General features: G+C 42.4%; 1 protein-coding gene across 1 annotated transcript in view; it reads left to right on the top strand.

Annotated features, from left to right (window-relative positions):
- Positions 1-16,461, top strand: part of kif20ba (kinesin family member 20Ba) — a 39,140-nt gene that overhangs the window by 10,770 nt on the left and 11,909 nt on the right. The window contains exons 20-30 of the mRNA XM_041050604.1: positions 68-1,251; positions 1,602-1,740; positions 2,230-2,352; positions 2,545-2,605; positions 2,770-2,895; positions 3,337-3,467; positions 3,838-3,993; positions 4,431-4,607; positions 6,973-7,098; positions 8,327-8,434; positions 8,626-8,835. Coding sequence (XP_040906538.1) covers positions 68-1,251; positions 1,602-1,740; positions 2,230-2,352; positions 2,545-2,605; positions 2,770-2,895; positions 3,337-3,467; positions 3,838-3,993; positions 4,431-4,607; positions 6,973-7,098; positions 8,327-8,434; positions 8,626-8,835 — 2,541 coding nt within the window. The remainder of the gene's footprint in view (positions 1-67; positions 1,252-1,601; positions 1,741-2,229; positions 2,353-2,544; positions 2,606-2,769; positions 2,896-3,336; positions 3,468-3,837; positions 3,994-4,430; positions 4,608-6,972; positions 7,099-8,326; positions 8,435-8,625; positions 8,836-16,461) is intronic.

Here is a 16,461-nt window from a genome sequence, read left to right on the forward strand (position 1 = left end):
ACATTGAAGTTCTGGACTTATCAGACTTAAGACTGAAAGAAAGTGGTATTTGTGGAAATTACTGCAGGTTACGATCGAGACTGCGAGAGCCGAACAAGCACTGGTCCAGCTACAGTCTGCTCAGGCTCAGCTGGGTGAACACGCAAAGGAGATCCAGGAGAAAACATCCCAGATCCACACCCTGACGCTGGAAACTCAAGGCCTGAAACAGGAACTGCAGGCCCCAGCAGCATCATCCGGTTGTGTCACTGATCAGCCGAGGGAAGAGGTGTCAGAGTTTAGGGAGAATCTGGCTGATGAGAAGGAGGAAAGTGAGAGCAAGCACAGACAAATACTGGAGCTGCAGCATGAGCTAGCACAGGCAAAGGAACAGCTGGCACACACACAGCAGCTGGAACAGTTGAATGAGAAGCTCACTGAACAGGAAGAAGCTTCAAAACAGCAAGTTGAAGAGCTGAGAAAGAAGCTTCAGGACCAAGAGGAGATGTTGCAGCGACCACTGGATGAGCTCAGATCCAAGCTTGAATGTCAAGAGCATGCTTCCAAAGAAGAAGCAGACCAGCTAAGAGCAAAACTTGAGGAGCAAACACAAGCCTGGGAAAAACAGGTAGAGGAGCTCAATGAGAAGCTGCGAGAACAGAAGGTGATATCACAACAGCAGCTGGAGGACTTAAAACACAAACTCAGTGAACAAAAAGAAACTTCTGACAAGCTCTTTGATGATCTGAAGCAAAAGTTTGATGAGCAGACACAAACTGCAGAGCTGCTCAAGGCCGAACTAGAGGAGGCTAGGTTCAAAGGTTCACACAGTTCTGCTGCAGAAGAAGACCTCAAGAGGTTAAACTCTGATCTCCAGACAGAGGTTGCGTCCCTGAGGGCAAAGGTTTCCAACATGGAAGAAACACAGGAGTCTCCTTGTAAAACCGAAGCTCAGCTAGCCTCTTCTGAAATGGAGAGAATGCTGAAAGAAAAGAACAAGCAGATGGAGGAGAAGCTAGCAGAGTCTGAGAAAGCGTCGGCAGAGAGAGAGGCGGAGCTGCAGAAAAAGCTGCTGGAAAAGGAAGCACAGGTAACCACCCTGCAGAAGAGCCTGCAGGAGGTGCAGGAGCAGCGAGAGGAGGAGGAGAGCCAGGCGGTCCAGGAGACCCGGCGCAGGGAGGTGGAAAGGCGCAGGGAGCTGCTGGCCGTGGCACACGAGGCCATCGCTCAGAAGGACGAGGAGCTGGAGAAGAGAGCAGAGGAGATCAGCAGGTAACCGGCCCTTTCTTGTTTATATCAGGGTGGGAAATTCTGGTAAAGTTTATCCCCCTGCTGTAGTTGTTCTCCCCTATCAGAGAAAACTAATAAACAGTGAGAAGTAGTCTCTCTCTGTATTAACTTCTGGCTCTTCTGTACTGATCTATATCGTTTTGTCATTGTGAAAGTAGTATCTTACCTTCCATCCCTCCTCAGGTACCCTGTTGTCCAGGGAGAGTTGTATTGATCCATCCATCCACTGTATTAAAAAGTCTGAAGAGCAACAGTGTTGATCTGTACCAGAATGTACCATCCTGTCTTTTTTCAAACCAGCTTTTCATTGTTATCTTGTCTCGTTCTTCCAGACTAAAGGAAAATGCCAAGCAGGACTCAGAGAAAGTCAAGAGCCTCGGCCTCGACCTGCAGAGGAAAGAAGACGACGCATCAGACCTCAAAGAGAAACTGGCCGACTACAAGAAGCAGATGCAGCAGGTTCAGAAGGAGGTACACCCTGTGTTTTTTTTTGGATAACCTGAACACCATCCCCTCTAAAGACAAAAGTGAGACAGATTTCTGTAAGCAGTTGATTCTTAGCTTGTCTTAGCTTGCTTTTAGTATGCAGCACAGATATTTATCTTAGTGAGGAGGCGGTGTCTACACCAAAGTGGTTTCATTTCAAAATGCATCTTCTCTCTGTTTTGGCTTTTCAGTCCATTTAAAATGCTTTGATTCCAGAGTGGATATATCCAAAAGCACAAGCCGTTCACACTCCTGTGTTGATGCTGTCAGATACAAATAACATTTTCTCCAGTGACCACTGAAACTGAACGATTGATTATGTTTTCAAAGAAGAAACATCATAAACCTGAGCTCATGTCTTTCTCCGTTGGTAAAGGTCTAACAATTTAAAACATGCCACGTCACTGGATACTAATCAGACACTGATATATACCGTAGACAGCTGAATGGTTGGGTTTTTTCTTTTCCCTGAAGATTTCGGCCATGAGAGAAGAAGAAAAGGCTTTGAGGCAGAAGCTGGCTGACATGGAGAAAGCCAGGAAGCAGCTTCAGTCTGAGCTCACCAACAGAGACAGAATCATTCAGCAGCTCAGAGTGGTAAGATAATGTACTTTTACTTGATGAGACCAAATCTCTCAAGGCTTTAGCTCAGCTTGCTTTGAAACCACAGCACCATCTTCTCATTGTGTACGAGTGAGTAAACCGATGGACTTCCCTTTGACTGCCTTCATGCTGGTTTATGTGTCATTTTCGTGCTGTCTTCATCTGCTCCTCTTTCCTTCTCTTTAGGAGCAATCATCTGACTCCAAGTCTGACCAGACACTGCAGCTCTACCAAAAGTCCTGCAAAGGTAAAATGAGGTGTATATTTGTGTGTCCTTCACTAGAGGAGCCTTTAAAATCAGGGTAGCCAAGTTTTATTAGGGCTGCAGCTAGCGTGGGCGTCAGGATGGCATTCTGCGTGTAAACCTGTACCTTTGGTGTGAGTGGTGGGGTGTATTTTCTTTTTTTGTAGACCTTGAAGCCAAGGAGCGCATTCTGGAGGACATGCGTTTGGCTCTGACGGAGCAGGAGGAGACACAGGCGCAGATGGACGAGGTCCTAGAAGAGAAACTTAACCTTATCCAGGAACTCTCCAGTGGTAAGACACAGGATCAGAAAAATCAAAGAAAGAATGTGAAGAGCAATAACAGACATTTGGGAAAGAATGTGGATTTAATTGTTTTGAATTAGGAGTTTGGCCCATGGACAGATTAGTCTGATCCTCTTATCCTTGCAAACGGCAGAGAAACAAGAATGTTCATAAAAGACATTAATGAAACTGAATGGACTGAGACTGGATTAAGTTTATAAAACATTTCAGTTGAGTCGATATGAGGGCAGAAACACTGGATGTGTGAAAGAAGAAGATGCACACATGATAAGAGATTAAATTAAACATCAAAGTATAATTTAACTGGGCCTGTTTCACTGATTCAGTTCTGTTTCAGCTGAAAATATCTAAATTTTATCCATAAAAACTGTAAAAAAAACAGGTGTCTTTCACTGGAGCTTACTTATGGAGCCTGACTTATGATTGCAGAGGTGGAGAAATTGAAGGGGATGTTGTTACAGCAGGACCGTGGAAACAACACACACCGTCAAGGTGACAGCCAATCAGATGACCTCAAACTGGCTGAACAGAAAGCTGCCCAGGCTCAGGAGAGCTTGAAGGTAATGAGAGGGAAAGTATTTTCAGATGTTTTGTTACATGATAGGACCAGAAATATTTGCAGAGAGATAAAAAAAAAGATTGCATTTTAACTGGATCGTTGTTGAAAATCTGATAAATCTAGAAATATTTTACCGACAATGTGTCTGTGAAGATTTTCAGTTGTCCACAGCTCTTAATTTGTAAAGAAGAACTAGACAGACAGACTGTCAGATCAGGGTAGCTGGTTTTATGTTTCCACTTGATGTAGACAGTTTAAGGTTACCGTCTTTTCTGTTTATTTAGGCAATTTAGCTCAAACTAATGAAGCTCACATGAATACTTTAACACATCCCTTTTACGATATTAAAAGCATAACCATTTTGTGCACAGCTGTGTACGGGGAAACACCAGGCTGAACGTAAAAAGTGGCTGGAGGAGAAGCTGTCCCTGATCGGCCAAGCTAAAGAGGCGGAGGACAAGAGGAATCAAGAAATGAGGAAGTTCGCCGAAGACAGGGAACGCTACACCCGGCAGCAGCACCAGCTGGTAAGAAGAGGATGACATGCAAACATGCCAGATATTAGCTGAGACACGTAACCTTCCCACCATGTTTCACTGATCTCAGGACGCAGCTGAGCCAAAGTAAACCTGTAGCTAAAGGAAATTCCAGCTTAGACTGATGAAAGACTGAGACAAAGACTGACAATGTAGATCTGAGTCTGACAGGCTGGTGTCTGACATGTCCAACATGGCCACTGTACAGAATAAAGATAACCCCTTTTTATTTAGGTAATGCTGTTGTTGTTTTTCCCCCTCAGTTGTGATGAAGTTCTGAAAATAGAAATTTGTGTTTTTTATGTTTTAATGATCATTACAGCTCCACTGGTTCATTATTTTCAGTTTCTTTTTCCAACACACACATACACACTGTAAAAAACTAGTTCCCCTCATATATTTTGCATGTACCTCTCTCTCCTCCTCAGGAGTCCCTGTCGTCTCAGCTTGCTGAGAAAGAGCAGACCATGGAGAAGTGGAGGAAGGAGAGAGACACTCTGGTAGCAGCTTTGGAGGTCCAGCTACAGAAACTTCTCTCCAGCCAAGCAGAGAAGGACAAACACATCCAGCAGCTACGCCAAAACAACGCTCAGCCGCCACAAGAGGTCAGTGTGGCAAAGATGATGGCACATTCAGGGGCCACACTCTGAAGATGTAAACCATCAGAACATCTGACAGCTTTTCACATCAAAGAGACTGACCAAGGGAATCTGAGTGAAGCATTTTGAAATGTTAGATCTGCTTCAGTTTAAAAGGGGGGGGGGGGGGGGGGGGGGTGGAAGAGGGCGACTAAAGGTGGAGGTGGTGACACAAGTGACTATTTAAGAATATTGATGCATGTAAGTGTTATTTGCAGTGTGTCACAGCTTTTAATGCATTATTCAGCCCACAGGAACAAAAACCGAACAAGGAGCTGCTCTATTCATTTTGAAGCATCCCACTATGTTTCACCCATGTACACACGAGTTATTTATGTCAGAGCAATCGGCTCTCGTCATCTGTCATGGCAGAACGCCTGCTGTGACATTATTGATTGGGGGTTTAGCCAGGGGTGAAACTTAACTGAAAGTTTGAACCTGTAGAGAGCGCCGCGTCAACAGCTTTCCGCTCCATTTCATTCAGTGATGATTTACCCTTTAGATAAGATACAATGGGAGAGCGGAGCCCTAAGGCTGAGGAAAGTCTCCAACAACATGACTGAAACCCAGCAGAAGAAGGCAGGGAAGGGCAGCCGTGGAACCCAGGAATTCCACGCCATTAGCCTCTGTGCTGTTTCTGTAATGTTGCCCAGCAGAAGAGGGCACTTGATGGCAGAGATTCTTTCAGCTTTGTCACACTTCTAAGCATCTCACTGAGCTGTGGGTCACCGCTTTATCTTCTTCCATCTTGCTTTTTGTTTCCCGTTCTGGTTAAATTGCCGGAGTCTTTGTTGGTGGATCAGCACTGTTAACGCGGAGCCATAAATCTCTGCTCCATGTTACATGTCAGTATTTTGCCCTGTGATCTCTCACATTTTATCCTCACTGAGCTTTTGTGCGATTCTAAAATAATTTCTTTCATCGTGACCAGCCTGCTGACTACAGAGCAGACAGTGTGAAGGGCAGGCGGTAATGCTTCACCAAATTAAACTGGTGCCGGCCTCAGTGTCTGATATGGCTGTATTGATTTAAAAACTTGTATCAGGCAAAACTTGGTAGAGAATTGCAGCTAATTTTATGCAGGCGATTCTCTGTATTGGAAAACCTGCCACAGCAGGGAAATATCCAAGCTGCAGGTCTGATCATACCAGGATTACTGAAGGTGTTGCTTTTAATTATGGATTCATTGTTTGTATTTTCATTATTATTATTGTTATCAACAAAAATAAATAGGATGCTGTCGTGGTCCTCAGTCTCAAAAGGACATTTGGAACTGCAGGAATGCACAGATTCTGCAGCCTGTGGCTAAAGGTGGCATGTTATCGCACTCCATAATATTTCATACTGAATATTCATAATTTAGACAGAGCTGGGATAAATGGTGTTGAATGCTGGTTACTTAGAATATGTGCGTATTGAATTTCATTGTGCAGAGAGTGGTTTCTTTTATTCTTTCTCCAGGAGGGCGGTATATTAGAAATGCCTTTTAATATAATGTAGTCCAACACAGATGAAGCAGTAGCTGTTGGGACTGTGTACTGAACTGTCTGAGGAGGGTTAGTGTTAGTGTTCAGACTTTTGGAAACCCTTCAAAGGCTGATAGTAACTACAGCGGAGCGGAGCCGTCATTTTGTTCATACATTTCTTGTTTCATTTCCAGTCATTTCAGCCAAACATCACTCCATGCCAACACTAAATATATATTTTGCTCCAGGATCATACTGTTGTCTGTCAAATTTAATGCATTTCATGTTTGCAGGGTGAGAGGAGGGTTAGGGACCACAGTCACGGTGCTTTAAAGAAATTCCATCATGTGTTTCACATACAGTTCAATCTCTCTGCAGTTCTCCACTGATTGTGCTGTCTTTTACGTTGGCCTGGGGGTTTCAGTTGTGCTAGTATAGGTTTGAATATACTGGAATATGAGCTGAGCTGATGAGTATGTCTTCCACACAATCTCAGCTTTGAGTGGGAAGGGCATATTTGACTTCTCTGTTTGTATTTCTAACATGCAGTACACTAGCAAGTGTCTTGTCCTTAAGGAACATGATATTTACTGAAAGGCTTTCAGAATTTTTCCATTCTGTTGGAATTTTGAGATGATTTTTTAAAATTTTATTGATGTTTACCAACAAATAATGTTTATGTAGCTGGCTTCTCTAAAGCAATCTTCTGTTGGTTACCCGTAAATTTGAATTACAGATGTTTTAGTCTCATTTTAAATTGCATCAATGGTTTGAAGCTCTGGATGCAATTTCTTGGTGAAAACCGTAAAATTGAATGGAGGAAATGTCACTGACAGCAGAAAATGTCCATGAACTTCCTGTTACAGTGTGGTGATGGTGGAGCTGGCGTGGCAGAGCTGCAGGCTGCTCTGTGTGAGAGGGAGGCAGACATCCAGCGACTGAAGGAAGAGCTCAAGGCCTCGGCAGCCAGACAGGCGGACACAGTCACACAGGTCAGTCTTAAAAGAAACCTCCATCCCGGATAAGATCTTTGTAGTCTCAGAAAAACACCCCTGCTTGCTTGAAAGGTGGCTGTTTAAAGGAAAGCAAAGAATAGCAGCAGAGGTCAGCTTGAATTTATGTCTGAGAGAATTCCAAGACCGAGGTTGACAGTGTAAGTTTAAAAGTTTTTAAAAAGAGTTTTTATAGCTTAAAGCTTCTCAAATCACTTCTGCATCATAATGAATTTTTGTGCTGTCCATCCAAATGGTCACTATGTTCCAAATACTGTCAAAGAGAGACGTAAACTAAAAATGTATTTTTAGTTTCATTTGAAGTTTCATACTGCAACCTTGAATCAAGTCACAGGAGACACAGCTTTGTAGTTCTTGTTTTGTTCCCGATGCCTGTGGTTTGCAGGGCGGCAGGCAGCAGCATCGTTTCGCTCTGTCATATTTAAATGTTTTATTACCGTTGTTTGTTTTTCATTCGTGCTCAGGTCAGGAGTGAGCAGGTCAGAGCACACAGGATAGAGATAAGAGCCTGGGGAGAGAGATGTTTTGGTTGTTTGCTTAGCGTGTTAGCCTGAATCCTCTGTGTTCATTTTCTTTTTAAAGCCTTTTCAAAAATCACTTGTGAGGTTTAATTACACTGTGAGAGTGTGAATGTGGAAATATAAAAAAAAAAGAGGGGCAGAATCCATGGATTAGACTGAGATCAGGAAGTTTCATGTCAGTGATATGGTGAATGTCTTTGCCCGCTGGGCCATCACCCTTTTATTTTATTTATTCATAGGTTTTCCTCAGGTGTTCGCCATCTTCAAAGTGAGCAAAAATGGGGACAGCAGACCGCACACCATTATAACTCAGATCTTTTAGAATTTCCTATTTTGAACTTGAGTGCATCTTAACAACATGGTTAAGATTGCTGAAAACAAAAATTGCTCGCCTTCTCTGGAAGCTGATATTGCTGGCCTTGACCTTTTTTGACACACTGTGTTGTGGCTTTAACAGCATCTGTATGTGAGAAACCCTCAGCTTCAGAAACAGGAGGCACTGTAAAATGCACAGGACAGCGTTTGTGTATCTGTATAGCGTTGTCTATCTGAAACCTCCCATAGAGGCTGTGGTTGGCAGAAAACCATTAAATAATGGAAATTAAATTGATCGATATGTTTTATGGATTTTAATACTTGTAATCATGATTTCCATTATTTTCAATTTCTTATTTTGCCTTTGACAGACTAAAAGCAATGAGAGCCCTGCTACATTGGTAGGGAAACCCCCGAGTGAAACCATCAACAGGAAGTCGGCAGCAAGGAGGGATACCAGAGCGTCGGTGAGCAGTCAGGTAAGTTCATGACATGAATATGGAAAAGGCGGGTCTGTGGGACACTTCATGAGTCTGATAAAAAGGGTTGTTTTGGGTTTGAGCACACAGATAACCTGAGGTAACCCGAGGTACTGTCAGACCTAGACACATTTCTCACTCGAGTGACCGTGACGTGACCCTTAACCTCAAAATCATGTGTGGTCCTACAGGGCTCAGCTGGCTGTCCGTCAGTGTTGGACTCCTCTGAGATTTCCACAGAAAATGGCAAGACGAGCCGCTTCCCTCGGCCGGAGCTGGAGATCTCCTTCAGCCCTCTTCAGCCCAACCGCATGGCTCTGCGACGCCAGGGAGAGGAGAGCGCTGTCACGGTCAAAATCACCCGCTCCGCTCGCAAGAGAAAGAGCGGAGAGATGGAAAAGGTGAGGACCAATCAATCCAAAGTAGCTTGTCCACACATGCACCAGGTGTTTTCCAAGCTAATAGGACTAGTAAAACATCACTGAAAATGACTAATTAGCAAATTCATCAGTGGGTCTTAATGTTTTGAATTGATTTTGCACCTCGTGGATACATTTTCCACATTATGTGTCCTGCACCCCACTCGATGCGCCTGCCTTTGTACACCATGTTCACCTCTAGATTTTCTAAAATTATATCCTTCCTGGATAACTAAAAATAAAAAAAAAAAAAAAAAACAAGGCTGCAACAGTTATTTTCAGAGATGATTGCTGTTCACATGTTCTGTGGTGAAAATGCCACGGTGAAACCTTTCCCTCAGCCGCCATCAACAAAGCAGTGGTAGTTAGGTCTGAGAATGGCTGCATCAGTTGTCATGTGATTTCTTTCTCTGTTCCCTTTTGTGTATATTTTTATATGCAACGCTTCACAACTAAGCTTATAGAGGTAAAAATAATTTTGCATGATTCTGGCCAGTTATTTTTTCCACTCAGAACTGAGATCATGATTTGCTCCTGTGATTCTTGGAGGCCACAATATGTTTTTTTAAATGAAGAATCCATATTAGTGTTCATGTGACCATGACTTTTCTGCCGAAGCTTTCCTGGCTTTGTTGCTTTGAGTTGTTGCTGGTGGTGCTGGAGGTGTGTGTGTGTTTTTCCCCTTTGTTGTTGCTAAAAACCCTTTTTGGGGAAGAGGAAGAAGTCGCATTGAGCCATACGTGGCTAGTAGGGCGGTGGGGACTGACGACTGTGTTGGTGCGGCCACACTGTTCCTCAGTGTGCTAAGTGGGCTTGTGGTCATGACGGAGCACCCAGCTGCGATTGCACCACAGGTCATTTGCGGAAATGCTGCCCTACAGGTGGTGACGATCGTGCGATGTGACGCATAATACAAAAGTTATTACTTGAAGTTATCACTCGCACCTGCTTCATGTGTGTTACCGTGCTGTGATCCGCGCATTCAATACAGGAAAAACCTCTGAACTCTCTGGCCACACCTCGTATATCATCAAGCTATTGTTGTCCAAACTTATGAAAGGTCAGTTTTAGAGGTAATGTTACACCACATGTCACATGTTACTCCTATAGATGTGAAACATGCAGTGTGGATAGTAAACACACTGACCTGCATGTACTTACCCCATATGGGTGAGAGTAGACCATCCCATTAATAATAAATACCTCTGACACACAAACTCCCTCTTTATTGATGGCACACACATACAAACACACACATACACACACACTCCCCCCAGAGAACACATTAAACAGGCATCCCGCTCAGAGGAACACAAGGTCGGGTACAGTTCACTTGTCACATCACTGTTCTTCTCTCACTTCCCGCAAAGGTTAACGCCGGTTACAGCTTGTACGACTCATTTGCTGTTTTCCTTTTCTTTTTCTCTCTTTGGCAAACACATCATGTCTACGTCCAAGAAAATTCCAAAAATAAGATTTATGTCGACGGACGTATAAGATTGCGAAGAGGCAACAATAATTTTACTTCTCATCGACTTTATTAATTCAGAATGTTAAATTTCCAAATCTGAAAAAGGAGGTATCAGATAGCAGGTGAGGCATATGAACCAGTCAGCGTTTTCCTGCTGCCTCTTTCATTTTGTTCTCTACATTTTGGATATTGTAAATGATCCGTTAAGTTTCCCACTCCATGAATCAAATAGAGCTACATTAAGGCATTCTCACTTGCAGGGTAATATTATATATCATCAATATTGAAATTCTGCAGTCTCGGCTGCTTGTTGCTCATTTTGTAAAAACTAAATTTCCCTTGTTTCCACATAACCCCAAGTGGCAGTGTTTTTTTTGGGGTGCTGATAGATTCTGAGTGCTGAGGCATGAAAATACCTTATGCCAGTAATTCATACTTGCACGTGCTTAGTGTTTTAAGTTTACTGCTGATAGTTAATTTAATAGCAACCGCAATATGAGTCACCACTGAAGTAGCCAATTTTGTGCATGGCGACCCAGAATAACGAAATGGTGAGATAAAGATAACATCAGAAGGACAAATAAAGGAGACGGTGGCTTGGCTGATAGTCATGGCTGAGATGAACATGATGGGCTTAGTAGCTGACTCAATGAGTGCTTCACTCTGGAGGCCAGGGCTGTTCATTTCATTTCATGTGGTGTAAATGAACAGTTTATGTTTTGCATATTTTATGTTTGTTTACGGCATAAAAATATACACTCAAAACACATAAATGTAGTAACTCTAAATGTACTCTGTCACTGCAGAGTTTCTTATATTGGCAACAAAGCAGACTGTAGCACTAATGTTGTTAATAACTTTTATTTCTGACATACAGTACGTATATAAATTGGAAAAATGTAATTTGTTAATATTAGTTTAATATTAATTGCACAGCGCTAATGTAGGATTAGCCTTTTTTTTTTTTAAATCAGTGATTTTCCATTTAAACACCCCACTGCTCTGTACTGTGCAACTCCTCACTTACATTTTAGGAGAATTCTGAATGGAGCTACAGATTAACTGAGCACAGCTGTGCTGTACCCAGGAGAAAAACTTTTGGATTAAATTTCATGTTTAAATTAACCAGTATACCCAGTCAGCAATAGCATTTTTATATTTTGTTGAATTAAGAGTATATAAACTCCATGTGATATATAACTATTCTTAGTATGCAAACATATCCCTGTTGTCTCATACAGTATGTACTGTACATGTCTTCTACACAATCTTTGCTTCTGCTGTTTAACAGCATGTAGCTCCATCTTTTTGGGGCGTGTTGATCGTAGTTATGGTGCCGTCTCATCTCAGTGCAGTTTGGCATTTACTCTTCAGTTTGACACCCTTGCTCTGGGACCTGTTGGTAGTATTTTGACAGCAGAGTTCACACCCTCAGTGATAACAACAAGTTTCCCTGAATAACTTTTTAACACCAAGGGCAAGGGTATGAATGTTACGTAGAATACATGCAGACTTTTACCACGTTGAAAATAATAAAACTGACAAAGCTGAGTCCATTTTAAATCTACTAGTTCTGGTACATGACATTTGCTTTGGAGTTCAAAGCAGACAAACATCTAAATGAGCATCGGTAGAAGAGAGATGTTCATACGTGGAATCACATCGCACACGTTTCACCCCAGAAAATGTTGTCAAACTCTACAGCAGTGCAAAATCTGCTGGCTTTAACTCTTAAAGAGTAAATGAAGCTCTGTTTGGGGGTTGAAACTATTATTAAAAATGGTCATCTTGACTGCAGCAGTCAGCAAACGTTTTCTTAGTATTTTTGTAGCTGAAAATAGCCAAAAGTGTCATTACTGCCTTTATGTAAATGTTCTTGAGACTCAGTTTTCCCAGAGGTATCTTAACACTGCAGTCATCTTCATCCCACAAAAAGTGAACCTTGCTGAATAAAAGATGAAGATCGCTTTGAGATGGCACCAAGAGGAAAGCTATTTAGAAACAGAATGAGTCAACTTCATGATGCAGCGGCTTAAAACATGTTGCTCACTCAAGTGTTTTTGATTAACAGCTTGAGAAGCAGAGGGAAAAGAAAGAAGTCTTAAATGTTGTCGAATCACAAGCAGCTATGCAAAAACTTTATCTAAATAAAATGTGTGATTTAAATCTGTAGGTATCTGATTTAAAAAAAAAACAATACAGCCAGGTTATCATTATGATCGGTTTATCGGTGAAAGTATTGAGGCGAATACTGAGTTAATATCTGTGTAACTAACGTACAGTGGCTAAGATTGTTCACATATAGTTTTGTTTTTATTCTTTTCTTGCATTTAGGATGAGTGATTTGGGGGGGGGGGGGTCCACAGCACATTTAAACCGATGTGACATTACATCAGATTTTATTCTGGGGATCTGGAACGCTCCAGTCAACATTTATGAACATGAACACACTTCTTCTTTAAAAAAAAAAGACTGAGAGGGTAAGATCGGAGACACAGACCAATCCTCTGTGGGTATAAAGATGTTTTTTGTCCAAAACTGCACAACAATTACAAAACAATCTTTAGCGTGTAAAAGCCCACATTTCAAAAGTGCTCCAAGTGAGTGTCCAAAACAGTAAAAGTGAAGGAAAACCTCAGATGGATTGATATTTGAGCACATTTTTTAAAAACAAAATCAATTCAGCATCATGGAGAATGTTTCTTATTTTATTCCTTTCTTTTTGTTCTCTTTGTTCTCTAATCATTGCCTCTGTTCATGCTGCTGCAGTGACCCAGTAGAACATATGGAAAGAATTATACAGTGTGTTTGAACTGTCAGAGGCTCAAGGTTCATGAGTGTCAACACATCAATGATCCTCTCAGCCTTCACATAGTAGCTGGCCAAAAAGAAGAAAGGCGAGAGTGATGTTCTGGACCCAACAGGAGAAAAAGGAGAGAATAAGGTATTGAGAAAACAAAGGGAGGAAGGTGTGTCTTAAACCAGGAGAGAAATGGGCCAAAATAAATTGAGGAAAAACAGGTGCAGAGGGAGGTGAAGGCAGCACAGAAAGAATAAATTGAGAAAGATTGGTTTGGGGTTAGAGGGGAAAAATGCCAGCCGGGGAGGAAGAACGTGAAGCGAAACGAGACAGAGAGGAAGGACGGACGAAGAAAGACAGTGGAGGGAATACAGCAGCAGTGGAGAAAAGGTTAGGAGGAGAAAGTAGGGTGGAAAGAGAAGGAGGAGATCAAAGTGGCAGGCAGCAGAGATGGGGTGGGGGTGGAGGCAAATTAGATGGCAAAATGAAAGAGGAGGGATTGTGGGTAGGGTGGTTGGATAGGAGCAGAAAGAATAAAAATCAATGGAGGATGGGAACAAGAGCAGGAGACGCTGATACAGCGGTGACAGTTGCTGCTGAGAGACTTAAGATGTGAGCGGAGTCCAACTCCTCAGCCTGTACTTAATGTACACATCTATTAACATGACATCTCCTTCATGTTTTCGCTCTAACACACACATTTTGAAATGAAAATGTGTGTACTTACTGTGCCAGTGGAAACATGCCGACTTGTCTTATTGTAAACAATATAGCCTGTAATTATTAACTCTCAGACACACGGTTCCATGTGTTTAAGTTGCTGTGCCATTACAGAACGAGACCTACGATGCACCAATTAACTTGTATATACTCAAGCAAAAACCCAACAAACATGATAATAGCTTAACTCATTTCTCTGCCACATATGTATACACACTTTACACCATAGAAATCCTTACAAAATATAAACTGCAGATATGTTGGCTGTTTGCGTCACTACATGTATGCTCAAAACCACACAGTGTAAAGTGACACAGCCTATACTTAGTGAAATGTACTGTCCCCTTTGACACAGCATGTAATGGATCACAGCTAACGCTCACTGTTCCTCCCCCGCTCCAGTTACACAGCCTCTAATAGAGACTTTCCAGTTCCATCACAAAACTCTTACCAACGGCGTCAGTCGTCATCATGGAGGCCCACTGGTGAAAGAACTCTGTGGAAATAACTGCTAAATATATACCGTAACAGCCAGAGGAGACAAAAAGACCATTCTGGTGGGCTAGGATTTACCCAGGAAGGTGTGGTATTTGGGAATTTTACTTGCGTCACTAGATGTGGTGGAGCACTTTAAGAGAATAAGTCCGTGCTGAAACCTGTGTCAGAATTACTCTGGGTAGGGAAGTGTTCACTGGGAGGCCATGATTATTGTAAAGCCCCATTAAGTGATATTTTTCATATTTGCATAGAATCAGGTGACTCTGTAATGTGAAAGGATCATTCGTGCTATAGAACCCCTGATGAATAGCTCTCAAATGTATGCTGCCTGCCCAGCACCAAAGGGTAGGCAGATGAAGCTAGTGGGGAAAAGAGAGGAGCATCTAGCAGCTACATAGTCAGATATTTTACTCAGGATTTGGTGGAGACCAGGTGGAGAACAAACCAAAGCTAGTTTGGATGGTAGGGAGTTAGGATGGTAGGTATTGTATGTTCATTGCACTGAGCTGCTCACAGCCAATGTTGCTTCAGGCTAACAGACATGCAGCTTGTTCACCAGAGGACATTTTAGATCATCTGAAATTGTCCCATAGAGCATATCAAGTGTCATCCCCTCACTCAGTCTCTCTCTCTGTGGGTCTGTCTGCAGGATCTTGGCCTATCCTTGACCCACAGGCAGAAAGCAGGTTCACCACTGATTAATGGGACAGAACTTAACAGAGCCTGTCAGAGGTCAGGGAGAGAGTGAGAGTCAGAGAACGGACAGACAGACACACAGACAGACAGACACACACACAGACAGACAGACAGACAGTGAAGAATTGCAGATTTGCATTTTTCAGGTCAGTCGAATGAAAACAGCAGCCCGCCCATCGCACTCTTTCACTTTTTAGCACTTCATTAATTGGATAGAGTGGGAGAGTATTCATGGTGCATTTTTTTGCGTTGCATAAACACAGATGTGGAGGAAAAGAGGAAATGATTGAGGAGAGTGTACCACATTAGATAAAGGTGTTCTGTTATGGAGTGCAAATCCATGCTCTTCACTGCCTTTGAATAAATAGTTCCACGTGTGATTTTTGGCTTTGTTTGCTGCTGCATCACTGATTCTTGATAGATTATCTGAGTGTAGGCTCCATGAATATGAGACCATATGGGCTGGACAGCTGGACATCACATGACATCATTTAGGAAAAAATCCCCAAATAATCCTTCACTAAAGGCCGTCAGCTGAGATCCACATTTGAGGAACGTAGAGTAAAAACAAAACTGTTGCAGATGTGTCTGCTCTTACTTGCAAATAATTTATTCTCGACCTTCTCATTTATGAAAATAAATTTGTTGGGGAGCTCTCTTCAGTTTTAAGTAGGTTAGTGTGGAGGTGTTGAGTAGGGAAAACATCCCTCAAATGAAGCTCCACTCTGTCCAGTTACACTAAATCTCAGTAAAATTTAAGGCCCAGGCTGCGGGGGCGACTGCCGCCCAGTCACAATGCACCAAAGTCCTATGACACCTCCCACGGGTGGTGGGCTAATGGGAGGTGGTGCTGTCTGGAGTGGGGCTCAAACCCACAACCCCGAGAGATTAAGTCTTGAGTCTTGAGCTCTACCAACTGAGCTAACTGGGCAGTCTGGTAGGCGAGTGTAGGTCAAATTTCCATTTGCTTTCAAGCTTTACAACGTGTGTAGACCTGGAGATTCAGAATGGTAGAGTTTTTTTTTTAACTTGAGTGCAAGTTGGGTTTCATGAAAACTTGTAGCTATGCAAACAGTGTTTATTTAGACAAATTCATTGTTGGTTTTTAGGATTGAGTAAAAAAAGCGTAACTGAAAAAGTCTCGTGCCCTTAAAAAGAGACAGACCTTAATGCTCCTGGATGCAACACCAGCACGTAAATCTTTAACAGTTCTTCCATTTAGGTTATATATGTGTTTCTGCTGTCAGTTTGCTCCTCGTGATGCTGGGTTTAAGCAGCAGGGTGCACACATGCATATACGCATGAAATGACAAACAAGGATGTAAACACATGCCATAGGCACATGCATGTTAGTGTCGTCCCTGCAACCCCAAATATAACCTCTGTGAACAACACAACATTTATACGATTAATATGCATCTGA

This window comes from Toxotes jaculatrix, chromosome 11 (assembly GCF_017976425.1).
Source record: "Toxotes jaculatrix isolate fToxJac2 chromosome 11, fToxJac2.pri, whole genome shotgun sequence".
Lineage (NCBI taxonomy): Eukaryota > Metazoa > Chordata > Actinopteri > Toxotidae > Toxotes > Toxotes jaculatrix.